Consider the following 26931-nt stretch of genomic DNA (forward strand, 5'->3'; position numbering starts at 1 on the left):
TGCCACCCCTTAACCTACCTACCGTCTCTCTAAAGTACAAATGCCACCCCTTACCCTACTTACCGTCTCTCTCAAGCAAACATGGCCGCAAGGGTATGAACACACACACACACACAAACAGTGATGCATGCATCCACACACTCTCACACATACGCACATGCATGCACGCACACCACACACACACACGTCACACACACACACACACACACACACACACACACACACACACACACACACACACACACACACACACACACACACACACACACACACACACACACACACACACACACACACATGCATTATTGAACATCATCCTATACTTTTTACTCTTCCCAAACTCTTTCCTGATGCATACAATTTGCAGACTTAGTATTGATTAGGCAAGGCAAAGTCATTTTCTACACATTTCAATGAAGCAATTGCACATAAGATTTTTAAATGATCTTTATTTTAGTATGTCATACACCCTTCATATTTAAGACTCATCAGCGTGTCCACAAAATCACATTGGATAAGTGCAGAGCACTACTTCACTTCCAACTAGAATTAGCACTTGATCAGTGTTACATTTAGCATGATCTATTTTAAGTCTGTTTAGTCTTGCAAATACAAAGATTTACATTCCTTAACCAATAATAATCTGACCGATCACACTGAGGTGTGTCATATCCTGGCACAGGTCAAAGGGTTTTATATTGAAAAAAAGGCAGCAAAATATGTGAATAGCTATAATTGCATATATTTAAGTGACCAAGTATGTTGACTATGTATTGGGGTAAGCTACCTAATAGTCAATACATTTTGGGACATTTTTGAATACATTATATTGTGTTGTTCATTGTGGGGATAAACTCTATGTCAGATCCCTGAGTTTTTAGACATACAGTAATTATGTCCCATAATTGTCAATAGAATTTGAAGCATCCTGGCAATTCATACCAATGACTCGCACACAGGTGGGTTATCCGAGTCCTGACTGTGCATGGAGCTCAGGCCAGTGTCTGAGTCGTCATCGTTGGCATTGCAAGTCTTTGAAAGCCCCCTGGCTTGCTCCAGCCACTCGCTTTTCGTCTCCAGGGGACGCATCATTGCTGCCTCAGTAACCGCAGAGTTGCGGTCATTGTCCTCGCCTTGTGTCTCGTCATCCTCTATATACAATGAGTTCACTTTCTCCAGCAAATCCCGTATCTCCTTTTCTTTCACCCCCCAAATATCCTGGGTTAGATTCAAATCACTCCTAATAGCCTCCAAATCCGTGTTCAAGCGCAGTCCAATATATAAACTAGTATCCAGCTGCGTTTTGATCCTCTCCTCCTCCAGAAGCAAATCGTTCTCGAATGATGTATCAGCCTCGAGGGCTAAAGTGTCAGTGTGTGTCGCATGGGCTGTTGATACCCACATAGCGGTCTCTCCCGCGCTGAGTTCCACCTTTTTACTTGACAGCTCCTCTTGCCTTCGCTCCATCCACCTCTGGTTAAGTTCCTCTTGGATCTCCACAGTAATGCTGTCCATGAGCGCTTCGTGCTCAGCCAATTCATCCTGAAGTCTAATCACCTCCTCACACCGTCGGGCATACTCCTCAAACTGGACAACAGCCTCCGCCGAGCACGGCTTCTCGCCCTCCTGCTTGGAGAGACCGTCAGAATGCGCATCCACTAAGTATGTGTCCTGCACGTAATTGATCCCATGCATTTTCATTCTGTCAAAATGAACTTTAGCTTCATACCTTTCTATCTCTCTGTCCAGTTCTTTAATTCTCTGGATCTGTTGGCGGATTGTGTGGTCCTGGGATATGACCAGGTGAACCAAAGTTTCCATTTTCTCCCCAGTGGGCGCATCCTTGGACACGGTTTGCGCCCTCTTGATATTTATTTTATCCAACTTTCTGAAAGCTTTCCTGACAATCCGACGTTGTTTCTCAGGTGAGAAGCCCATGGTGGCTCTTGCTGTCCCCTTGTAAATGCACGGGCTCTCCTTACTGAGCACCACACGGGCCTCTGCGCTCCGGGGTCCATGGTTAGCCAAAGAAGCCTCATTTTTAACCAACACAAACCGCACGTTCTCCTGCTCCTCTCCCCACGCGCCCCAAAGTCGAAGGATCTTTGTTTTATTCGGCAAAATTCTTTCAGATCCTCTCCATTTTTCTACGATGCAATAGGACTGGGGTGATCCCAAGAGCATGGCTGCAGAGACACATTGTTTCAAGTTTTGATCCTCTAGGAGCACATTGACCACATCTGCACAGGTTGTGCGCTTTGACAGTCCGGAGACAAGCTTCTCCTCTCGGCAAACCCACACAGATATCTTACTTTCCTTGGACTCCATCATAAACTAAAACGAAACGTTATTCCCCTTTAGAATACCATTCAAATTCCGTTTTTTGAGGAGGGAAACGGATTAGAACAGAGTTTTGTCATGTAAGTGCTAAATTAATTGTACATCCACATACGTTAGAATAAAAAGCAACATCCAACATTCTGAGATAAATTGTTCATTTTACGCGTTCCCTCAAGTAGTTGGTAGCGGATGGGAAGTCCATGTAGCCGCTGTCGCTGTTTGCTCTGTGTCCAAGTAAGCACACTCAACTGCGCCCTTTGCGCGCTGTGCGTACAACCGGTGACTCGCTCTGCTTTGATCACATGACAACTTTACAGTTCCTAAACACAACAAGTAACACCGCCCATAAAGTTTGTTACTCTCCCAGAGAACCTGATTGCGTATTTTGATAAAACATGATAACAGCAACAACAACACTATTATCAATGAATAACAACAACAAACGACTAATATTACAACTAATAATGATAACAATAATTACAACAACTACCACATCAATAACAATAGTAGTGATATGCTAAATTATAACAACATTTGTAATAATAATTGTATACATGCGCATGTAGTATTATTACTAATATTAATTTATAATAATTGATGTACCTTGACTGATGTACCTTGGCTGGTGCCTTGGCTGATGTACCTTGGCTGGTGCCTTGGCTGATGTACCTTGGCTGGTGCCTTGGCTGGTGCCTTGGCTGATGTACCTTGGCTGATGTACCTTGGCTGGTGCCTTGGCTGATGTACCTTGGCTGGTGCCTTGGCTGATGTACCTTGGCTGGTGCCTTGGCTGGTGCCTTGGCTGATGTACCTTGGCTGATGTACCTTGGCTGGTGCCTTGGCTGATGCCTTGGCTGATGCCTTGGCTGATGTACCTTGGCTGGTGCCTTGGCTGATGTACCTTGGCTGGTGCCTTGGCTGGTGCCTTGGCTGATGTACATTGGCTGATGTACCTTGGCTGATGTGCCTTGGCTGATGCCTTGGCTGATGCCTTGGCTGATGTACCTTGGCTGGTGCCTTGGCTGATGCCGACATAAACGCAGACAGTCCTGGGGGTTGTGCAACACTTCAAATAGTGACAATGGGAGGAGTGAAATAAGGTACTGACATTCCTAAATCAGAAGATGTTATCTTACTGCTGAGCATATATACTTTTTTAAACCAAATGCATTAGCATGCAGTGTACAAAGTAGAAGGCTATAGCCTAATACATTGCACCATGCATCTTCTCTGGGTGACACACATATTTCACTTGATTGACAAACACCCCAACAAACAGATGGTAAAAGAAAAGCGATTGTATTGAGCCAGCTTCGCGGGGTTCCACAATATATTGCCTCATCTCACTTTTCTATTCATACATGCTGATCATCAACATCAGCTTAACAACCCAGTGGGGAAAAAACTGGTTGAACCAATGTTGTTTCCACGTAATTTCAACAAAAATAATGAATTGTGATGACACTGAATCAACGTGGGAAACGTAAGGGAATTTCGTATTTTTTTCACCTAACTTTTCATCTAAATCCAATTACATGGTGACATTCTTTGTTGATTTCACATTGAATTCCTGTTAGATTACAAATCAACTAAATGTAAACCAAAACTAGACGTTGAAATGACATCTGTCCCGAATGGGAAGACACTGTCTGACACTTAGACGACTACTTCCTGATTCAGAAGGCAGCGTTCTAACCTTGATCTCGAGGATTTATCTGGAATTAAGAGAGAAATCCTGACCCCCTGCTGGTACCCGTCAAATGAGGACAGCTACACCATGAATCAAGACCATAGTAGGGAACATGTCACACCCATTATGAGTGTCCAGTATTCTTCCTCTTGTACTCAGATACAGCTGTGTAAAGGACTCCCTAGAAACACAGGAAGTGTAGTAGTCCAAATCTGGCAGAGCTCTGACCCCTGGGAAGATTACACTGGTGCACTGTGCATGGATTTAAAAATGACTCCATAATCAGATCCTCTCACACACATGAGCCAGACAGACAGACAGACACACATCTGTTAGATATTATTTGGACAGTGTCAGTGGAGAGAGAGGATAGGGAGAGGGCATTCTGTAGACGGACGAGTTGTTCTGTCTCTGATTATTAAGCACACTAAACTACTGGCGTTACAATCATTACAACATAAAACCGTTACAAGGTGTAATCGATGTCTGAGTGAGTGAATGAGAGAGCACTAGACATACCAAGGCTCCAGGTTAAAATATGCTAGCACTCTTTACAACAGTGTTACAGAATGACCATGTCAGTGCAACAGCTAAACAGCAGCACTGTGGCTTTCAGTCTTTTTTTAAGTTGGTCCAATGGACAAGTCTTTCATTTGATAATGGTTCCATCTGGTGTTAGCGTTCAGTATTACCCATGATAACTGTTAAGCAAAAAGGAAAGTGATACATTTTATAATGACACAAATGCTTCATAAATCATTCACAATATATATATAATTAAGTGCAATAGTCATGCTAGATCTTATTCAAAATGAACGAAGCACAGAACTTTAGCTGAGAGAGGGCTGTGCTTTAGGGATGATAACATTGGGCGGCAGGTAGCCTAGCGGAACCTTAAGAGCTTTGGGCCAGTAACTGAAAGGTCATTGATTCGAGTCCCCAAGACTACTACATGAAAAATCTGTTGATGTGCCCTTGAGCAAGGCACTTAACCCTAATTCCCCATGTAAGTTGCTCTAGATAGGAGTGTCTGTTAAATGTAAACAATCTTTATCAAAGAGTGCAGCCTGTGTAAGTGACTTCACTGGGCTTCATTATTGTTTTTATAAGGGCTTCTTGTAAATTGTTGTCCCAGATTATGAAATCTAGTTTCATAACTGAAAATACTGCCACATGACATACTGTAACATAATGGAGATACTATAACAAGGCTGGCACCAATACAAAAGGCAGGGAATGGCTCCCTCTGTTGTGTATTTGTGGTTAGTACAGCTGATGTGTTCGAATTTAATGTATTAATGTGGAGATGCTCTGTATTTTTTTTGTATTCTCACTGTCAGTTGTTCACAGAAAAAAAAGGGAGACCATATTTTTCCTGATTTATTTAACTTCAATATTGTATACATACAAAGTATCTAGAAAGCTACAAAATATCTACCACTTTATCAAGAAGGCATCAACATGTTACGGAGCAAAGCCAAGACCATATGCAGTAGAGAACACATACACATAGCAGGTTTTATTTTCTGTCCCTTGCTCCAACGCTTTACTGTCATGGATATGAAAAGATATCACACTTCTGTACCAAGAAAAGCCAGGATATATCATTTTATACAAAGCACCTTTTTACAAAGAAAATCTCTGCACACAAACCCAATAGTTGTTTTTCTGATACTGTCTGAACTATGGAAAAGTTCACTTTAAAGCCAACATCTTAAAATGGTAATAACCAACAAAAAAGGTACCAGTACCTACATTTAGACAAAATTACAAACAAATAACAACAAGAGCTAAACTGCTGATATGTTTGTGTCGAGATTCCGTTACACATCCATGCTTTATGTCCATTTATCCAGAGTGTCCTCCAGACAATTCATCTGATCAAAGGCAACAGTCTTCTGGTCCCCAGAGACGTGGGAGGTACAGTTCTGTTCCAGCCTGGAACTGACATGTCAAATGTACCAGCAGTGTAGCAGTAACAGCATCACCACCCTCTTGGGGCTTGGAATATACCCAAAATGTAATCACAAACCATCATATACATGTAGAACAATAAAACAGGAACACCTCAGTAAGTAATTCATAAACGTGAACTAGTACACAGGGCAAAAAGGGAGATAAAACAGTCAACAAAGAAAAAATATATATGCCTACTGAACTCCAGTCTCCAGAGAGCTGTAGCAAAAATACTGAGCAATTGAACCAACTTTGTCTGTATCCACCAGAAACATTTTCTGCAATGATTCAGAATAAGACGTTCCCATAAATAATTTAGTAAGAATCAGGATACATGTATCTCTTCTTAAGGTAAAGTTGTAAGCCTATGTGACTTCACAGCTGCTGGAACGAGTCACCATCATCCATTCTATCAGTTGCTGTCTGGTCAAACAGGCCTTTCACAGACTATAACTTTACACACATGAATAGTACAGGTACTCTTCTTAACAGATCATTTATTAAAACCAAATTATATTAATATATATTTTATTTCACCATGGATCGACTCACTCACTGTCCCTTGTCATCTAGTACAAACCTTCAGCAAGGCAATGTGGTGATTGGTTTCATTACATCTCTTTTTGGTTTAGCAATGCTTAATTCGTAATTATTTAGTATTTTCATTGCTGGAGATTCTAAACCAAAGGCACTTCCATGCTACAGTGCAGGACATGACTAGAGATCGTATGTATCTCTGTATTTTTGGTCTTTCAAAACAGGAAAGGCAAAGTCAGTTCTTATTTATGTTAAAAAGTAACTCAGTTTAACTCGTGTTTGTGGTAAAATTTTGTGCCAATATATATATTGGTGAGTGATTTTATATATTTTTTTGTGCGTGTTAAAAACAAAATACATTCTTAAAAGTAAACCAAAGCCAGTTTGACACCATACAATAAGGCACTGTACACTGTTACACTTTGGCAGATTGTACTGTAGTAGAATTCCTACAAAATGTGAAAATTTGTCACCCAGCTTAGGAAAGAGATCACAGCTTTAGTGGCATCTTTTGGAATTCACACGTCCGTAACATGTTTAAGGCTCGGAATTGGTGTAGGCCACAGATTCATGGGGTGGTGTGAACGTAAAGGCAGCGACACTGGCTAGGACTTTGTAGAAATTACACTGCAATGACCAGAAAAAATGCATAATCTGTTCAGAGGCAATGTAACTGCATACTGAACACAGCCCACTGTCTAAGAAGTGATCCATTTTCTCACGGTTATTTCAGGATATGCTAAAACCTTAAACCACACACCTAAAAGAAAAACGTAAAAGTTAAAATCGGCATGTCCTAGAAGGGGAACCAAGTGCTTAGGACAAGGTGACATTCCACTCAGAGTAGCTAAAGTAGTGCTTTCATGTTTTTAGAATCAAATCCATTTTAATGACTGTCTTCTCAGAAGAGAGGGACTCGTTTGTAGCGTAGGACATTGGAACAGGATAGATGTATGGTTTCCTTATTGCAATGTAAGACTTGTAAGCCCTGTCTGAGGCAGACACAGGTTGAACTAGGCCTCTGTAGTGTAATCACAGTGCATTCATTCTGCTGTTAGTGTCTAAGACGTGGATTGTCCACAGGGATCGGTATCTTATTTCCCTGAAAGAAACAGATGCTTTCGTAAAGCAATAACTTCACTATTATGATGCCCACAATCACTTGCCTTCGACTAACTTTCGTGAAGCAATTTCATTATCCCCAAAATGTTTTTTAAAATGCTTTTCTTTGGAAAACCTATTGGTCAAGTGTGTATGTACGGTTTGTATATCTTTACCACAGGAGGCGGCTGAGTGGAGAACGGCTCATAATAATGGCTGGAACGGAGCAGATGGAATGGCATCAAACACCTGGAAACTATGTGTTTGATGTATTTCATACCATTCCACTGATTCCACTCCAGTCGTTACCACGAGCCCGTCCTCCCCGATTAAGGTGCCACCAACCTCCTGTAACCTATACGCTCACAAATCAACTACAGATATACATGTAGTTTACAGAACCAATGGGGAAAAGACAACATCTTTCTAGTGTTTTCTAAGTGTACATTACAAGATCAAAGCGAAAGAAGACAACATACACATAATGTCTGCTGACCAAATTAAACCCAACCAACAGATTCCTTACATACTGCCTCTTATATATGTACATCCTACAAACAAAGATTGACTCGCCATCCTTAAAATGAAGAATTTCTCCTGTATCAAAACATAGAACAACTGTACCGCAATTCACAGCTGCAGTCAAACATCAAATACATACGTTAATATACAAAGAAATGACTAACAATGACTCACAAAATGTGACCGAAAAGCAGTGCATGTGTGATTTTCAGCTAGAGGCACTGTCACTTTGTTTTGAGGTTCTTTAGTCTATGTAAAGGGAGGATCCAGGGGGTTCAGGAGTCTCATTCCTTCACCAGTCGGTAGATATGATGCTGGGCACCGTGCTCGCTGTTCGACACCTCAAACACACACGCCATACACAGCAGAGTCTCCTGTGTGTCCCTGTTCGTCACCACCTGGAAGAGACGGAGATGTCATGTTAGTCATTCAGACCTAACGCAATCCCACTCCATGTAATGCAATGAGCAGTCTCTGGAGAGGAATATGGGTCTCAGGAAAAGGACTTTCCGATGTTAAAAGGCCCACGGACAGATGTCAATCAGCAAACAGTGAGACAAAAACTAGTCAATTTGTAAATCTAAGGAATTTAAAGGAGTGGGTGAAAAAAATTAAAAAAACAAAACCGAGGCAGGGTTGAGAGTGCACACCCACACATGCATTAAAAAGAGCTCTCTCTGTAGTGGAGAATAGGACTTTAAGCCCCCATGTGATGGCTAAAATAGGGGTCCCCACCCCCTCTGATCGCTCCCCTCCTCTCCCCTGCAGATGATAAGGCTCCTCACACTGCGTTACATCCCCTGTGGAATGTGAGGAATGCAGGTGAATGGAGTGAGGCACATCTCAGGTCCCAGTCAGAGCTCCTCTTTTCAGGTTCGCTGGAGCCAAAGGAGCCCAGCAGAAAGCTAGGATAAAGGAGAGGGAGGGTCCTAGCCACAGGTTAGAGTAGTGAGAGAGGCTTTTGTAATTGGCTGCTTTAGGAAGCAGTAGTAGGACGGACAGGAAGTAATCCTTACCAATAGAATGGTGAAGTTCTCCAGGACACTGTTCATCATGTATTTTTCAGGCAGGTGTTTGAGCTTGTGGATAAAGTTGATCATGTATTCACACATGGGAGACCGGCTTATCCTGTACACAAAGCGTCCGTTCTCAAACCGGGCATACTCCGTCTGGGGAGAGAGAAAACCAACATCCAGAAATGTGTGACGCATATACTGATAGATATGTCACACATACCGTATACCTTCCCTATATCGGCATCGAACACGTCACCCTCCCTAAGAGAGGGGGTGACCTTGACAATTTATTGATAAAACTAGAGGCCGTCTGGATCTTTAATTTAAAGATCTCATCGTAGAGTTTGATCTGAAGCCATTCCTGTGATGATTGTGTTTTTGTTATCCATTGTAAATAAAGTGTTTGTAGGCCTATATGATGTAGCCTAATTGTATCTATGATCGTACGTAATCCATTCATGCTTTTTTACATGTTCTATTGATATTTGTAAATCGACCAATGAAATCATGCCACAGCTGGCCATGATTACAGACACCTGTGTGTGTCCTTCCAAACTATATAAACTAGTGACTCGCAGTGTTTGTCATTAAACCCTGATGAAGCTTGGCCGTAAATTATTGCATCTGAACTCCTAGAGTGTGACGCTTTTCTTTTTGAAGTGTGCTACTTTGCTTGCCACCTCACCTAACCAGGTGTGAGCTTCTTCGGCCTCCACATATACTGATATCAACAGGTGACTGAATATGTAATTTACAGAATGTATTTTTTTACCCACCTCCACTTTCTCGACCACCTGCTTGCCAAAGGAGCACACCTTAGTTGAGCAGGTGATTGTCATGTTCTCGGAGCTCTCATACTGACTGGTCACTCCATAGAAAGCCCCCGCTTCATCCTGGATGTTGCAGTTCAAGTCAGCCTGGGAACCACAAATAACACATTATTAGTCGTTGGTAAGACAGAAATGTGTCTCATTTGTTCATCCATATGAGGTGAGAGAAATGTGTTATAGCAAAAAATGGCCATCACAATACTGCGCTCTATTGAGAGGGCAATGAGATGACAATTTAATGGCATGCAGAACAGAATTGTATGTAAACGCACCATGCAATGGAAAAATGTTAGTGTAGATTGAAAGTCGTCATTTATTTGAAATAAATAATGACCTACACCTGTGAATGTATTACCATCTAGCGGGGCATCAGTGATCAAGTGAATGGACCGTCTTAAATAAATAACACACTTCTTAGCCACTTCTGAATGACTATGTAAATGTAATCCATATTTGGAACTAGATTTGAAGGGAGATTAAATGAAGTTATGTTAAGAGGCTGATTCATGTAGGTGAAAATGAGCAGTGCTCTGAGGGCAGCTCTCCAGGTCCAGGACATCATGTTCATTACGGGGACAAAAAGAGCACATCTCCTTCTATAGCATCCTCCTCCTTCATTAGTCAAAGCAGTTACACTTTAATTATTGTGCAGATTGTGCCTTTCATTTGAAATTCAGATTGGCCGGTCACTTCAAAAGGAATTTGAGCGGGCTGTTCTGGCTGCGACGGCGAGCCCCACTTTGTTGGCTGCCGCTAGTTAGCATTTTCCATTGGGGTAAAATACATGCAATGTTTAAACAGCCATTAAGAGTGCAACCAGGTCACTCCATTGTTTTGAGATATTACACTGAATTAGCGAGCGCTTTGATCACAAGCTCTCCTGCTATGCGAGGCCAAATATAGCAACATGCATTCTGCAGCCATATTCAGTGTTTAGCCTCTGATTAAACCCATTCACTGGAGATGAAACCAAACAAATCCTGTTTTCTCTGGGTTGCAAAACAGGAAATGCTTTATACTATAGAAACAACATGAGAAATGATATACAATATATCTTTATGGGGATACTAAGGTAGAACAAAATGCATTAAATCTCACCAGTTTCATTTCACAGGCTAATTAATAGTAAGTAATTCTGTGAACATATTTGTTTAAATATCTGTGAGTTTATTTTTCTTTCCCCAATACTGGTTTCTCCATATCTTTTCTTTACCTCTTTCTTCATACAAACACACATGGCTACTGTACACACTAAAGTGCTATTCAGTCACCAGACCAGTGCAGATACTTAGCAACATGACACTCACCCAAAATTTTATGAGGAAGAAGGAATTCTGGGGACCCTTGCCAAAGAGCTCCTTCAGTCCTCCTTTCTTTTCAGGGAATTTGTCATAAATCTGACGAATGTCCACTGACTCCAGCAAGGCATCGCTGTAGGAGTGGTTCGTCTGTCCGATGTGCACAAAGAGGTGCTTGTTGTACTGAAAGACAGGAAACAGGAGAATCTTACACAACTAATATAAAAAAAGACGCATTTGTAAATCATTAAAAAATGCTTTGGAGTATTGATCTCTCATGCAGAAGTTGCAGTTTATTACTGTTCTGTTTTCAATAACTGTAGAACATCTGGCTGGCTGAGATCCTCAGAAAAACAATTCTAATTTACAGTACCAGTCAGTCTGTTCTCCATGGTTTATGAGATATAAAAATATAAATAAGATATATAGTCATAAGACAAAAAAGAGGAATGCCAGCAAATCCAGGAATATCTTCACAATTAAATCTGTACTATTGTCCTAATGCTCTGGTTGTGAGAGAGTCAAATCTTATCATGAGGGTTATTTCAAAGTCACTGTTGCCCTTTACTTCAGTACCAGAGTGCTGCATGGCCTCTCCAGCCTAGCTTTAAGGCCATGTAACCATCTCAAATATTCAGCTAAATACAAGATTAATGGCTGTTGTCATGCGATATCAATAACAAAATAAAATTCTCGGGGGAATGCAGACAAACCAAGACAGATCGCTCACGTCCAAACCAAACAATAAAGAATGTGAGGCATGAGCTTAGTGCTGCTGGTCTGTGTGCCTTTTCACATGATGTGACATGGGTCTGTGGTCCATCTTACTTTCCCTAATCCCAGTGTTCTGTGTGTGTATGGTCGGTCAGAACTAGCGAAGGGAACTCAATCTAGTGTGTGCATTCATTCTCGTCTTTTTGATCCTCGACAGTGTGCAGCTAGACCCTCTGTGTGTTGAGAGGGGGCCAGAACTGGCTGATAAGAGCTGGAAATGACTGACAGCTATGTCTCATGAGAGCGGCCATGAATACGGACAATACCCTCCCTATCTTGACATGCTTTTACATGCTTTCATGAAAAAGGAGAGCTATAAGAGCGTGCGGGTATTTTTTCCCTCAACATTAAAACCACATAAAAAACCCTGAGGTAGTGCCAGTCTGGATACAGTGAATAGGTCAGTGGCAGTGTGTAGTGGTGATGAGTAGCCTGGTAGTGTGGTACATGCAAGATACATATAATACATATGCAGAGTGGTGACGAGTAGCGGCAGGTAGCCTAGTGGTTAAGAGTGTTGGGCCAGTAACCAAAAGCTTGCTGGTTTGAATCCCAGAGCCGTGTAGGTGAAAAATATGTTGATGTGCCCTTGAGCAAGGCACTTAGCCCTGATTCCTCCTGTAAGTCGCTCTGGATAAAAGGATACTCACTGAGTCTTGGTCTCTCTGCTGCTCCAGGAAGGCAGAGAACTCCACCAGCCGGAGCTTGGATGTCCCAATGGAGCGGCCATGCCACGCTGGGACTGTTGGGGCTGGGGCTGATGTGGGCTCATAGCCTGCATCACAACCACCATGAGTAACACTATCTCTCTGACATATCAAACTGAATTTTATCTCCATAGCTCATTATAATGTCAGATTTTAAACAATGCTATAGGTCTACTTATTAAGAAAAAAGGAAATTTGCATGAGTGAAAGCCTTACTGGAAATCGTTGTTGTTACTCCCGGCTGGATGGGATATGCTTGTTGGGTGAACGGCTTGATGCTAAAACAGAGGGAAAAATGCAATGGTCTGGAACTTCTACAGAGCAACATATTGAACATATCACTGACAAACAGCAAAGAAGAAAGAAGACTGACTGAAGTATTTGTAAGAGACCCCATCCATTTCTATCTGGACCCTTCAACCGCTGCACCCACAAAGAACATATTGGCGAATACGGGAAATAGAGAGCGACAGAGATCGAGAAAGTGAGCGGAACAGCAAGAGGGTGACAGAGAGAAACAGAGAGGGGGAGAGAAATAGAAAACTGTCACGTTGCATGTTTTCTGAGAAGAGAACATGATACTCACTCTTGTGATGATCCAGGTTGGGCTGTTGATATCATACCCTGCCAAAACTAGAGAATTAGATAAATCAATACACAACAAAACATCTAAACACACATCCCCGAAAAATACTTCCAAGCAGCACAATTAATACATGTAGTTATCTCGAATAGCATTCGTTTTGATTTTGTGCTTATCAGATGTGGTCAGTTTCCATAAAACCCTGGTGTGTGTAATGTGATTTGGATGGGATGTCAGCTGTGTTGGCTGGGGAGCAGGGGGCCTGGTGGCTGCCCTCTGTGGTGTGTTGGTCTGAGTGGACCGATAGTGGGTTGCCGGCGGGCCTCTTACCCCTGCCGCTCCGGGGAAGGCTGGGCGCGGGATGCCTGGCAGGCCCAGCTTGTTGTGGATGGCGGTGGCAGAAACAATCTGAGCCGATGACATGGAGGCCATGCTTTGGAGGGCTTTGTCCTTCACGGTCTGATCCTTCAACAGCAGTCACAAAAGGCTTAGCACTCACAGAGGGCAAGATGGGGGACATAGAACAGTGATAACAACAGCCACACTTCTAAACACACAAGCACACACACTCGCCTCCAACAATGACGGACAGCATGCACGTTAAAAGCAAACATATTGCGGCAGCCATTAAAGAAGTGGATTGTTTCAAAGGAATGCGCCACAGAGTAAGGTGAAAACTGAATTCCTGTATAAAATGGTACGTGCGGGTATGCACTTAATAAAAGCACGTTTCCTTGTTGACTAATCTATCTCTAACACACTTCCTACCTTATAGAATAGGTAATAGAGTGAGTAATAATAACTCCTTTCTCCGCTATTCCTTGAATATAACATAATTCAATAGTTCTTATGTCAAGGTTGGATTTGTCTGCCTGACAGAACAGTTAACCATACAAAGAGAATGACTAAAGTAAGTCCGAAGGACGAAAGCTTTGGTTAAGAGTTCCTTTCATGGCTCCTCTCACCACGTCCCCCCCACTCTTCTCCTTGTGAGAAAGGCTTCAGCTCAATACAGTACATGAGGACTACTCTCAGCCTTTGAGTATCAGAAAAAATGTAATCACATTTAATTTAATGTTGATATCAAGAAAGGTTAATTCATTGATAGTAGTGGAGTAGTGAGTTAGGGAGTTAGTGGCTGAGGGAACGGTGAAGAAATACTCGCTAGCATCAGTTCCACTCAGTTGTCTGCTGTATACCATCCAGCTAAACCCTATCTATGGCATTCCGTTTCTACTGTGTGTTAACCCAGCAGCACAAACAAACAGAAATGTAGTTTCTTATCCCAACACAAGTAGAGCAGTATACAGTATGACTTCTGACCCATCCCTACAGAACTAAGATCCCCATGAGAACACATGCAGAAGCTGAGGGTAAGCATGCTGGCAAGAGCTGTACAGTATCTGTAGATGGAGTGGTGTGAAGCTATGACAGAGGCCCACAGACTAGACAGTCACTGGGCTGCAGCAGCAGCTATGGTACAATAGCAGAAGCAAAGACACTCAACCAGCTGACAGGTCTGGCAAGAGCAGAGCCAGGAGCTTGGACAGATAATTGATACTTACCATGCTTGTAACCTAAATGCAAACAAACAAGGTTTTATTGTAATTTTACAATCCCTCTGGACAACAATCCTGCATTAGCAAGATGTAACAATTTATGTTTTAACAATCAGCATTTTGATTTCAATGATCCAACACACAATACCTTGATAACAAAGAGCATTTCTAGAAATCACTTCAATCAATTTGACAATGTAGGTGAAAGTCGTATGATTTCATTCAATTAATCAGATTTCAGTTCATCAGATTTGATTATAATAATGCTTGTAAAATGATATGAATTCTATTGAATGGTCTTTTAGGACATGATATCCTTTGGTCATAACAAAAATGTAAGAAAACCCTGACTGACAAAATACCATTGTTAAATGGTATAAAATATTCAAATGTATATTCAAATCAAACTGCACTTTGAAGTATTCATGCCATGTCCTCTGTCAAAACATTACACTGAAATAATGTATCGGTACAGGAACCTCAGACTCATTAATCAACTAGCACTGCTGTCACACTGAAACGTGCATAATAATAATGTGGGGTGGGACATTTTGGAGAATGTGGTGGACTTGGAATGTCTGAGGATTTGATCATTATGGTCAGCTATGGTTTGAGAGAAGTAGCACAAAGAATGGCACCATAATGACTGTCATTTCACTCAACATGTCTCAGATAAGAAAAGAGACAGAGCAGATATACAGAGATGTTCCCTGTAAAATGGAGGGGGACGCGTGCCTTTCTCTTTGCTGCTGAGCTCTAATTTGCTTTAGATGAGAGTAGACAGAGACCCGTACAAAAGATGGCTGTTTTAACTCAGACAGTCAAACTGTGCCTGAAAGACCAGGCATTTACAGCTGGCTGATACTCACACACACACACAACACACACACTAATGAGGGGTCATTAATCCATCTGAACACTGGGAACAGGGGAAAAGTGTGAAAGTCAAAAGATGTAGTCATCCCTTCATAAAGACGAGAGAGAAAGAAATCTGGCAAAACATTAAGGTCCTTAAACACACATACATTGCCAAATGACCCCTGTAAAAAAAATTGAATTACAGGTACATTTATTACAAGATTAAACCTTTCACAATATATTTCTTTTCACAAGACATTTTTGAAAGGGTATATTTGGTGCTAGCACATGATTTTCAACACATTGGTAAAAATGAGTCACAGAGGAAGAATGTAATAGGACAGCTACACATGTACACAGAGAAAAGAAGGCAACTGATAGCAATGTCAATGTGATAGCCTAGAGTTATCAATATGGAGGGTTGGCACAACAGCAGAGAGGGCAGGTGAGATGCTGCTTCCTCATGGTCTTAACTCAGCATTGACAGGGGAAGATGATTAGGTTAAAACAGCAACAAGAAAAGAGGCAAAGGTTTTTTCATAGACCACCCATAGTCTTTGAACCTAAACCCTTTTAACATGCAGCACATCAGTGGCTGATAGTGTGTCTGCTTATGGCATGTAAACAGACTTCTGCTGATGACCTCTGAACTCCAGCTCTCAGCTCTCAGCCACTCACCAACAGCCAATGCATCTTGCCAACATGCTTTCCCACATACAGTACAGATAACACCAGTACCAACCTCTGATTCTGGGTTCACATTGTCATGCCAAACAGAAAGAAAGGAGCAACAAAGTTTACAAACTGTGAGCGCCATTTGCTTTGAGGGTTTTATAAGGATCCAACGCAGTTGGGCTCATTTTCATTTAACTGTAGAAAATGATGACTTTGCCTTTCGGATGTCTGGGCTAACATTAACATATTTTTCTTGGCAAAAATTACAGAAAAAAAGTGAAATTCTTTAAGCTCTTTTTGAGAGTGTCCACTCAGCTCTGTGGAACAGATTTAAAATATTTAGCAAGCCTTGCTCTCATGAGAATATTGAATTTCTCATTCACATGATATCTACATGTATTTTCAGACTTGCATTATGGACACTAGTAATAACTATATCTTATATTTTCACAAACCTAAAATATTATTAAAAAACCTAAAGTATTTAAACAGATCCTTACAATTGTTTTCAAAGCAAATGCACTTATTGTTCAATGACAATAAAGAAAATAGAAATAAAACACTTATGGAGGTGTGTGTGTGTGTGTGTGTGTGTGTGTGTGTGTGTGTGTGTGTGTGTGTGTGTGTGTGTGTGTGTGTGTGTGTGTGTGTGTGTGTGTGTGTCAGAGAGAGGGGGAGTTATATTATGAATTCTAATCATAAGCAGGGGATCTAGGCTACGGGAATCAGAGCGTCAGGCATTCACTCTGTCACCACGGGAAACAGGAAGTAAGACGACGCACAGCAACCACAAGCCCAAAAGCAGAAAAGCGCATACCTTTAGCTTGGAATGAAACTCACGAGATTTCCTTCTGGCAAGAACCTGAATGTGACTAGACACCTGCGGGGTAGGGGAGGGGAGGAAAACAAAGGAACAGCCTGTAACCATGGCGATGAAAAGCCCCCCTGCAACTGGGCAAAGCCAGACGTACCTTGATGGCAGCTGAGATTTCTCGAACTTTCTTTCTTGCTAAGACCTGTATGTGACTAGACACCTCCATTTTTTAAACAAAAGAAGAGAGAAAAAACAAGAAAACCAAAAATACAAAAAGGATTACACATCTCTTTGTTGAGAACACTTCAGGGGGATTTGAGCTGCCCAATAGGATAATAGAAGCATCTCCAAGCCACACACCAAGCTCACAGCCACAAAGCATTGTGTTGCCTGTTGTTGTCACTTAAGTGAGCTGATTAAGAAGGATGCAGGCCTCTTTAGCACACATTAACAGGGCGCAGATGTGATCGACTGTGTACTGAATGAGAATCGGCCAGTCTTGTATTCTTAAGGGAGCCGGATAAGTCGTTTCAGAGGCCCATGCTGCTTTCAACATTCACACAGACTTGGAAATATGTCATGCTTTTGTATAAAATATTCAGTATGTAAGTGGTTGGCTATAGTAAGATAATGTGTGGTCAGTCTATTTTTGACGGGGGGAGGGACAAACGCTTGGTCTGAGGGGGATTTCCTTTCTCTGCTCTCGGTCTTAATCAGGCCAATCACACACAAGTGGCTGTTGAGGCAGTTCACCGGGGAATGATCAACGCCTAAAAGCATGTCTGTTAATAGGGGGAGCAGGGTGATGGGGAAGTACTCCGTTCCAGCTCGCCAAAATAAGATTACAATTACAATTCAATCTGACATTCCTTATTTTAATCAGCCTACGTCCTGATATTGTTTTCTCTAGTCTCATACAGAACAGGGCTCTTTAGTTAGAACAGAGAATGTGGAAGTAATCAGAATATTTCAAATTATGTTAATTAACTCAAATAAATTACCATGATTTCTGATTGAGACTGATTCATTAACACCTCAACACGTCAATAATTAAATATCAAATATTTGTGTTTTTTGGTTGTATCATAAACAACCTTCTATCTTGTGTGATTCCCCATTGAGAGAGTGAATTACAGAGACGTAGCACACTTTCTCTAGCTGGCTGATCAATTCCCACCCAGCTATAGTGTCAGTCTGGACACAGGGGTGTTTATCATGGACTTACGAGCCAGTGGCCATAAGCATGACTTCCTGCTCAAGCAGACTGATGGACCTCATGGCCAGACACCTTCCCACCAACTGATATTATGGGAGCTTATGGGTAACATCTATTTATATCTACAGTCTGTTGCTTACATCAACTGGAAACGTATAACAGACAAAAATAATGTTGTTATTAATCAATGTCCTATCATCTATGTCCTAATCCAGTTTCTGTTGTGATTATTTTTTAAACACCAAATACATTTTTCACAACAAATATTGAATAATGTATCCATCTTATAACACTCTTCCAGACGGAACGAGTGTGTTATAGTTGCGTTACTGTAATATGAGGGTGTCCAAGTCAGTGTGTGTGTGTGTGTGTGTGTGTGTGTGTGTGTGTGTGTGTGTGTGTGTGTGTGTGTGTGTGTGTGTGTGTGTGTGTGTGTGTGTGTGTGTGCCCTGTGTTCTCTCCAGCAGAGACACAGGCAGCAGGCACATTCAGGTGTGATGACCTTCTTCAGTTTTAACATGCCATGCAAACATTTCCGCTCCCCTCTTACCTGCTTCCTCGTCCTCGTCTTCCCAGTCCGAAGCTTGATGTATCGCGCTATCAGCTCATTCCGACCTGCAGAAAGCACAAAGCAAGGAGTGAGAAAGGTTAGCACAAAATAAGCCATCATTGAGATCCTGGACTTCATGTGTCCTTTCAATTTACAATGACACAAATGAAGCACACAATAGTCAAATATGCATCATACTGTATAATCATCAGACATTTACATCTCACTACATACATCACGACAAACAAACAAACAAAAATCCCATTTAAATGTAAAAGGGGCATGTTGCATTAGCATGCGAAAGCCTTACAACAAGCATACAGCCTTTCAAATTCATCTAATTGAATCCCATTCTCTTCAAAGCCTCTCGCTATGAAAGGAAACTGATCCAGACATTCATACTGTTACTGTAAATAATGCCAATGGAAATATATTAATTTAAGCAGTGCTGTTCTCACTAAATGATAATTAAAGCATGGGCTTTGTAGTGATTTCCAATTAATGGCAGCTCCAAACATTCTTCTGCCCTCAGCTCGCCTCTAATTGCTGCAGCGATGCACAATGACCCTTGCTTAGCCTTTTCATATGGTAATAACATACCGCCACCCCAAAACTAATACGCAAATTATAGGTAAGGAGCCACTCTAATTATGTGTCCAGCTGAAGGCAACCAATGCCATGGACATACTTCTCCCTCCCATGTAATGCAACACGTCCTTTAAACAACCAAACAGGCTTTTTTTCTCCAGCTCAATGAAAGGCCTTGTCTTGATATTTCACTTAGCATCATCAATATACAACGAACGGTACATTGGCTACGGAGCAGTGACTGTGTTCTCAGAATGGAAAAGCTACAACATTTCCTGTGAAAGGCAGTGGATGGACCGCCTAATGCAGATGCTGCACATGAGGATGGTGACTAAAGTGAAGTATAGAACAAGCGTAGTGGAGGTGGTGGCAGGCAGGTCTGGGTTGTTAGGCTGGGGCTGTATGTGCTGCCTGTTGTTTGTGTAATGTCACACCGAGGCAGCCAGGCAGAAGCCTCCACCTGCTGTGAACCCAGGGAGTGTGCTCTGTTCAGGTGTGCCAGATGAAAGGACGTTCAGTCTGGGTATTGCCCCTTGAGTTACTGCCATTAACAACACCTGTCAAGGGAGAGGGAGTCTCTATCTCACCCCCGTCTCTCTGGCTGTCTCTCCCAGTCTTATTCTTGGATGCCAGAGGGGTTTGGATGCCAAGATCTTTGCTTTCACTATTTTATCAAATGTATTAGCCCCTAGTTTCACTACTGGCTCTACATATAAGCATTTCAAATGTTCAGTTTCTTTTGAAAGATGTAGCAGATTTAACCAGTGCCTTTTCAAAATAGCACATTTAAATCAACACACTGAAAAACCTGAAGAAGTTAAGTAAACACATGTTGTGTAGCTCAACACCTTGCTCCATGTGTCTGGCACACCCAGACAGGTGTTGCTCTGCTGCGTGACGGGGGCTGGGGATTGTTGTGGGCGAGGCACCAGGAGGAGGGGTGTGGCGAGAGTCATGACCCAAGTCTCGCCTCCTCACAAGGAGCATTTAGACAAGGCCAGGGTGACTGAATCAAGTCTCCCTCCCCTGGAAAAATAAACAGCATCTGGGAGATTTCAATCCCGGCCCGGGCCTCCCAGCGTGCCTGCACTGTAATCTCTCCCAGATGAACCTGGGGGCCGCGCTATTTTCAATAATTCACACACTGTGTACACATAACATGACAATAAGGGCATTCACGCAGACGCCTGATTCCTAGATCAAAGCATACAAATGCTTACTGCTGAATCTTCTTTTTTTTCTTCACCAGGCTGAAAAAAGACTGCTCAGCGGGTCTTGGCGAGCGTGCTTTCTTTCCTGTGTTTCCACTGCAAAACAACATTTGCTAAAACAGCAACTGGCCACATTCAGCACTCTGAATCCACTTTATTCAACCGCCCTCCCCCTACACAAAAAGTTTCTAAGGGGCAATACTGTGTCTCCCATAAACTAATCAACACTTGTGTTTTACTCTGGGAGATGTGGCACAGTGCCTGGAGTCGCGCGGTAGAGAAGTTATCCCTGTTGAGAGTTCTAATTCCCGGTTTGGCCGGGGTAGGCCGTCATTGTAAATAAGAATTTGTTCTTAACTGAATTGCCTAGCTAAATAAAGGTTAAATAAATAAAATAAATAAAAATAATTCAACATTTTAAAGTCAGGCCTTTTATGTCACTGGAACCTAAGCAGTGCCACATGACTATATTTCTCCCTCTCTCTCTTTACTTTTCATTCACACTTTTCAAGTACAGTTGGTTTCAAGTAAATCTTTGGGTTTTTAATTTCTTCTTTTAAAAGCCCATAACGTAATTGGAAACAATTGCCATTGGATCAAACAAGCTTTTCGATGCCATGAAGTAATTACATTCATACAAATGAGAACAATCAATTCAAATAAGAATCAACAGATTTTTCTGCCCTGAACAGTGAGAACCAATAGCATTTGGGAGTTGAAAGTTGTTGTGAATCAACATAGACCCTTTCCTCCACATGAACATAAGGCTCCCATCTCTGCTTCATCACACATGCTTATTTCAACTCTGTGGGAGGTAAGAGTCGGAGCTGACATGAGCTGTTCATCTTATTTAGTGAGGTATACGACTGGGATGAATTATTACCCCTAAAGACGCTGCAGCAGCCTGTTCTACTCCACTGTCTGTCAACATGTTGGCTAACACCTTCTCCCAACGCAAGACCAGACTTTTACGTTGGCCTGGCTTCTCTGCATCTCTCCTCCAGAGGTTTCCTGCTGGGCAAAAGTAACCCTGTATCGTAACCGATGATGCCCTGGGCATCCGCCTGAGTTACAGAGCGCTGGAAGGGAATTGCTGAAGGGGAAGCTCTCAATCTTTGGGAGTTGGGACCATCGTAAGGACACGTGATTTCATTTTCACTCAGGTTGACGGGTGGATAGTTGTGCCCCACTGGAGAAAAACGGGGAAAGTCATGACGAGGGGATGGGGGTTGACTGAGGGAGTTAACTCTCGAAAGAGGGTTCTTGTTGTCACTCAAAGCAGCAGGAAAAGGATTAGATATTTATGGTGTGACCCCCAGAGTAGAGTCATGCTGATTAGGCATGCTCTGTGGATTCCTCCCCCCCGGTAAGAATGGTCTCCTCTGACTCTCAATGACCCTGAAGGTCCTGGGCCATATCAATGGCACTCAAACCACAGCACCACAAAAAGCCAGTCGGTCCACTCTTCCTGGGATTGTCCCCCAGCAGCTGATTCTTCATTCAGACAGAAATCTAATTTGGCCCTGAGCATCCTTCCTCCCTGGGAGGATCCTGGGACAGCCTCACCCTGGTCCCTAGCCCTGCTGGGTGTGTTACAATAGTAGTAGAGAATAAAGTCACAGTCCACTCAAGCCTGACCACAGGAATGCACTTTTTCTGCCCCTGCAATCAAAAATCAAATCAAATGTTATTTGTCACATGAGCTGAATACAACGGGTGTAGACTTAACCGTGAAATACTCGCTTACGAGCCGAGCCCTTCCCAACGATGCAGAGTTAAAAAATAATCATTAAAAAAATGGAACACAAGAGGAATAAAATACACAAGAATGGAGCTATATACAGGGAGTACCAGTACCAGATGAGGTATTTGAGGTAGATATGTACATGAAGGCAGGGTAAAATGACTAGGCATCAGGATAGATAATAATAAGAGTAAAATAAAGAACAGAGTAGCAGCAGCAGCACATGATGACTGTAAAAGAGTTTGTGTGTGTGTGTGTGTGTGTGTGTGTGTGTGTGTGTGTGTGTGTGTGTGTGTGTGTGTGTGTGTGTGGTGTATGTGAATGCTTGTGGGATTTGTGTGAGAGTGTCAGTGTACTGTGTGTGTGAGTGAGTGTGAATATAAAGTCTTGTGAGTGTGCATAGAGTCAGTGCAAGATAGGGTCAGTGCAGAAAGTCCGGGTAACCATTCATTAACTATTTAGCAGTCTTATGGCTATTTAGCATTCTAATGGCTTGGGGGTAAAAGCTGTCTCGGAGCCTGTTGGTCCGAGAGCCGATGCTCCGGAAACGTTTGCCGGACGGTAAGGGTGCCCAAACACACTTTTAATAGGATAATGTTTCAATTCAACATGTGATGGATGACCTGCTGCTTAGGCCTATTAGCTGTCATGGTTCATACAGCAGCACCACTTCTTTCATGGTTTGAAACATCTAAGGTATGTAGTTATTGTAGCACATAACACGTTCCACCATTAAAACTGTAAAAAGAAGACCATGTTTTTTCAGTGAGACTGCAGTAGTCAATGAGGTTAACTGGCCTAGCTGGAAAGTCCCCCCCCCCCCCCCCCGCTCTATCCCCCCCTGGACTGTTGGGGTTCACACAGCTGCTGTGTCTGCTTGCTCCTAGCCCCCATCCAACACCCCCCTACCGCCAGCCCCCACACTGCCTCTACCCCTCCCCACCCCACTCATATCCCCTCTGGTGCTGCTGGAGCCTGCTTCCCCCCCAAAAAGAACAGACTCACAGTTTATTTACAACTCCTCCACTTTCCCTGTGCGTATTCTGACAATGTTCCATCACACTACTTTGAGTAACATTAGCATTACTCAGAGTTGAACTCGCTCTTTAGTAATAATTTCCTCTGAAATTCATAGTCTTTCTCAACGTTTCAAAAATCCCCGCTGTGTCATTTTTTGTTGTGCTCTCCAACTCCTTTCTACCTTGAATGAGTCCTTTTGGATGTTTTTCTTGGTAAGCCCTTCTCATCATTTATATGCCTTGACTCTCTCTCCTCTTCCGTCCTCATCACATTACTGTCTCTGTATTTAAACTAATCACTGCTAACACAACTTCCATCATTAGCTGCTCTATGGAAAGGAGAGAAGCTGAATCTTGCAGGAGACAGTATATTGACGTTTGAGTTGAAGTTAGTTCATACCACATGTGTAGGCCACATGTCCTTCTGCTTCAGCCCATATTCTAAAGTACTTATGAGTGGTGAGTGACACCGGAGGAAGACAGGTGGTGCTGTGGCCTGACTTTTGTCACCTGCCAGGAGAACATGGGGGCGGCAGGTAGCCTAGTGATTAGAGCGTTGTGCCAGTAACCGAAAGGTTGCTAGATCGAATCCCTGAGCTGACAAGGTAAACATCTGTTGTTCTGCCCCTGAACAAGGCAGTTAACCTACTGTTCCTAGGCCGTCACTGTAAATAAGAATTTGTTCTTAACGAACTTGCCTAGTTAAATAAAATACATTTTAAAAAACATCAGTGCTAGAGCCTCATCTGAAGAAGGGAATGAGATAGATCTGGGTTATGTGGCCATAATATCCACTAAATATATATGGTATGAGAGCTTCATTTTGCTAAAAAATGGTGCTGACCCTTCAGAACGTGAACTCAGCCCAGCCATGGCAGTGATGAGATACATTTCTCCAGAGGGTGAGCTGGTCAATTAGTGAGCTTGATGTGCATACATTAGCCATTGATCATGCACCCAGAGGCCATTGTAAACAAAGCATCTCCACTGGCATATCAATGAAAAGATGATTAAATCTGAAAAGGCCCCAAAGCAATACACCCACATATGATAAACATTGGGCTAATTTAGGTTATGGTGTATTAAACGTTTTAACTGCCTTGGTTACGTCCTTTGAGTGGTAATAACAACGCTTTGCTGAAGGTTTTTTCCCTCCTTTTAAAGGCGATCATTTCCTGTAGCAGCACTTTTGTTTAATGCAGGCACAACCACAGTCACATCTGGCCCTGCGGTGGGCGATGATGTCAATGGATGTTGAGACCGTGCTGGGCCTGGCTCCATGTCAGCCAGCGGTGCGCTCACTCATGTGGTTTTAACTCTCTCCTCTTAGTAGGGGCACGGGACACGCCTTGAACAGCACAGGGGGCAACCTCTCGCCCACACGCCCCGCCAAACATATCTATCATTTATCCTCATTACAATGTCATTTTCTCAAGTGTCACTTGTCAAAGGCCAAAATGAACCACCAATGTGATTTCGCCCAGGCTTAATCTGAATTAGACTTGTGAAAGCTTAACACGCTGTAAGATGTTAGGGCACTGCTCAGTCATTATCTCAACCCAATATTTAGAACATCGTGCTGTAGGAAACTACTGGGTAAAGTACCTATTACCTTCTCCTGTCTCAAAACATTCATTTGTAAGTCAAGGAGCACTACAGGGGACTTTCTCAAACCAGAGAAAGTGCTTCCTTCTCTCTCTCTATATATCTCTATCTCTATATCTCTCTCTATATATATATATCTCCCACCCTCCCTCTACAGACACAGACATCTATGTAAGTGTTGATTACATGAATGCTTGTCAATGTAAATGGCTAGACAGTTTTCCTGTCTGGGTAGAGTAAGAGCGGCATTGATCCTTTTCCATTGGGTTTCCTGTCCCAGAATGCAGTGTGGGCCAGAGGCCAGCCTCTCTCTCTATGTGGATGGAGTAGCAGGTTCAGACAATAGGCCTGACTTCCTTGTCATCCCTGATAGATGACTCAGGGGTCTCAGGCTGACATTAGCATCACAATAGACTAAACCAACAATCTGGAGGCATTCAGCAGGAGGGTCCCTGGCTGGATCAGGATGTGGGTAGAGGAGGCAGAGAGCCTTTAACTTGACAAGAACAGCGGCACACTGGGAAACAGCGCTTGCCAAGAGGAGAACCTGTCACTAACAATAAAGGAGACTTGTGGCCTGGAAGTTGAACAGGTGACAGACAATGGTATCCTATATTTGGCTGTCAGTTTCAAGTAACCTACATTTGAATATGTACAAAATAATAAAACAAATATTTTTACGTAACGATAGCCCAGATTTTATAACCATTAAACATAACCACACTGCAAAAGTATGTTGTTTGTATTGGTGTTAATTGTACAAAAACAATTATTGCTGAGCTGCCAAGGTGAACAAAACAATAGGTCTGCCCTTTGAGTGAGAGGCTAGCTGAAACAATTCCAGTGCTTCTAAAAATAAATGATTGAAGTTGCTAAGATCCTGCAGGTGTTTCCCCGTGAAGGTGTGGCTCAAAGAAACTCCCTCCCCTCTTCCTCCTCCTTAACAACCCCCCCCCCCCCCCCCCCCCCCCCCCCCTATTTAAAGCGTGGTGCCCTAAGAAAGACATCAAGGCCAAAGTCGGCATGTCGACGATCACACACTCGGGACATTTTTAGGGTCACAATAGTTTACCCCACCCCCCACGATGACACACACACACGTCCCACCCATCCCTCCTAGCTTTTAGAAACTGAACGTTTATATATCTAAGCCTTGATATCTTCCAGAGGTCGTCTGTGTGTGCGTCCATCTGCCTCCTGCTGAGAGGGCACGGTCACACGCAAACACACGTATACACATCCTCTACATCCTACTCACTCAGCTTGCTTTGATAATCCATCGCATGGTGCCATTCTGCTGAGTTAGAGGAAACAAGGATTAATAAAGACCATATGTTCGTTTTTGTTGTGCAAATCGTTTTCAAGAATGTTGTTATGAATTATTTTAAGTGAAACGTACTGAGGGATTCTGATTTGTCATCTGCAGTCTGTACATCCATTGTAGCTTCCACCCAAAATTCCACAATCCATGATTTGACTATTTGATTTGTAGAGCCTGCTGTGTGCCTGTGTAAATGTAGGGCAGGCTCCTTCATGTCTCTGGGAGAAAGAAATAGAACATCCGCGGCTGTTTGCTTTCGGCTCTGACCTCGGCCCCAACACTCAACATGGGTATTTCTCATTCATACAGCCACAGACCACAACAATTCTGTGCTCATTTGAAACAGAAAAATGAACAAATGAACCCAATCCACGAGGGCACTTATGTAACACTGAAGAAGAAATGTGAAGAGCTAAT

The 26931-nt window shown here is 42.5% G+C and overlaps 2 protein-coding genes across 6 annotated transcripts in view; both read right to left on the reverse strand.

Moving 5' to 3' along the window:
• Window positions 1–470: 470 nt before the first annotated feature.
• On the reverse strand, window positions 471–2328 carry LOC120046742 (ras association domain-containing protein 10-like). The gene has a single exon (XM_038992218.1). The coding sequence runs from the start codon at window positions 2326–2328 to the stop codon at window positions 937–939; it is 1392 nt and encodes a 463-aa protein (XP_038848146.1). The 3' UTR covers window positions 471–936.
• A 3064-nt stretch (window positions 2329–5392) lies between these two features.
• LOC120046749 (transcriptional enhancer factor TEF-1) overlaps window positions 5393–26931 on the reverse strand; it is a 55708-nt gene continuing 34169 nt past the window's right edge. Inside the window, exons 4-15 of one of the 5 annotated variants that reach the window (XM_038992263.1) lie at window positions 19027–19091; window positions 17418–17480; window positions 17264–17326; window positions 14920–14931; window positions 13685–13819; window positions 13358–13404; window positions 12988–13049; window positions 12715–12839; window positions 11300–11473; window positions 9939–10079; window positions 9163–9315; window positions 5393–8544 (exon numbers count right to left, since the gene is read on the reverse strand). In XM_038992263.1, coding sequence (XP_038848191.1) covers window positions 8431–8544; window positions 9163–9315; window positions 9939–10079; window positions 11300–11473; window positions 12715–12839; window positions 12988–13049; window positions 13358–13404; window positions 13685–13819; window positions 14920–14931; window positions 17264–17326; window positions 17418–17480; window positions 19027–19091 — 1154 coding nt within the window. In that variant the 3' untranslated portion in view covers window positions 5393–8430. The remainder of the gene's footprint in view (window positions 8545–9162; window positions 9316–9938; window positions 10080–11299; window positions 11474–12714; window positions 12840–12987; window positions 13050–13357; window positions 13405–13684; window positions 13820–14919; window positions 14932–17263; window positions 17327–17417; window positions 17481–19026; window positions 19092–26931) is intronic. The other 4 variants (XM_038992237.1, XM_038992229.1, XM_038992247.1 and 1 more) reach the window with 4 other exon arrangements.

Source organism: Salvelinus namaycush, chromosome 1, assembly GCF_016432855.1.
Source record: "Salvelinus namaycush isolate Seneca chromosome 1, SaNama_1.0, whole genome shotgun sequence".
Lineage (NCBI taxonomy): Eukaryota > Metazoa > Chordata > Actinopteri > Salmoniformes > Salmonidae > Salvelinus > Salvelinus namaycush.

What these genes read in the sequence shown, in the direction of transcription:
- LOC120046742 (XM_038992218.1), bottom strand. Translation starts at nt 2,328, where the DNA reads ATGGAGTCCAAGGAAAGTAAGATATCTGTGTGGGTTTGCCGAGAGGAG.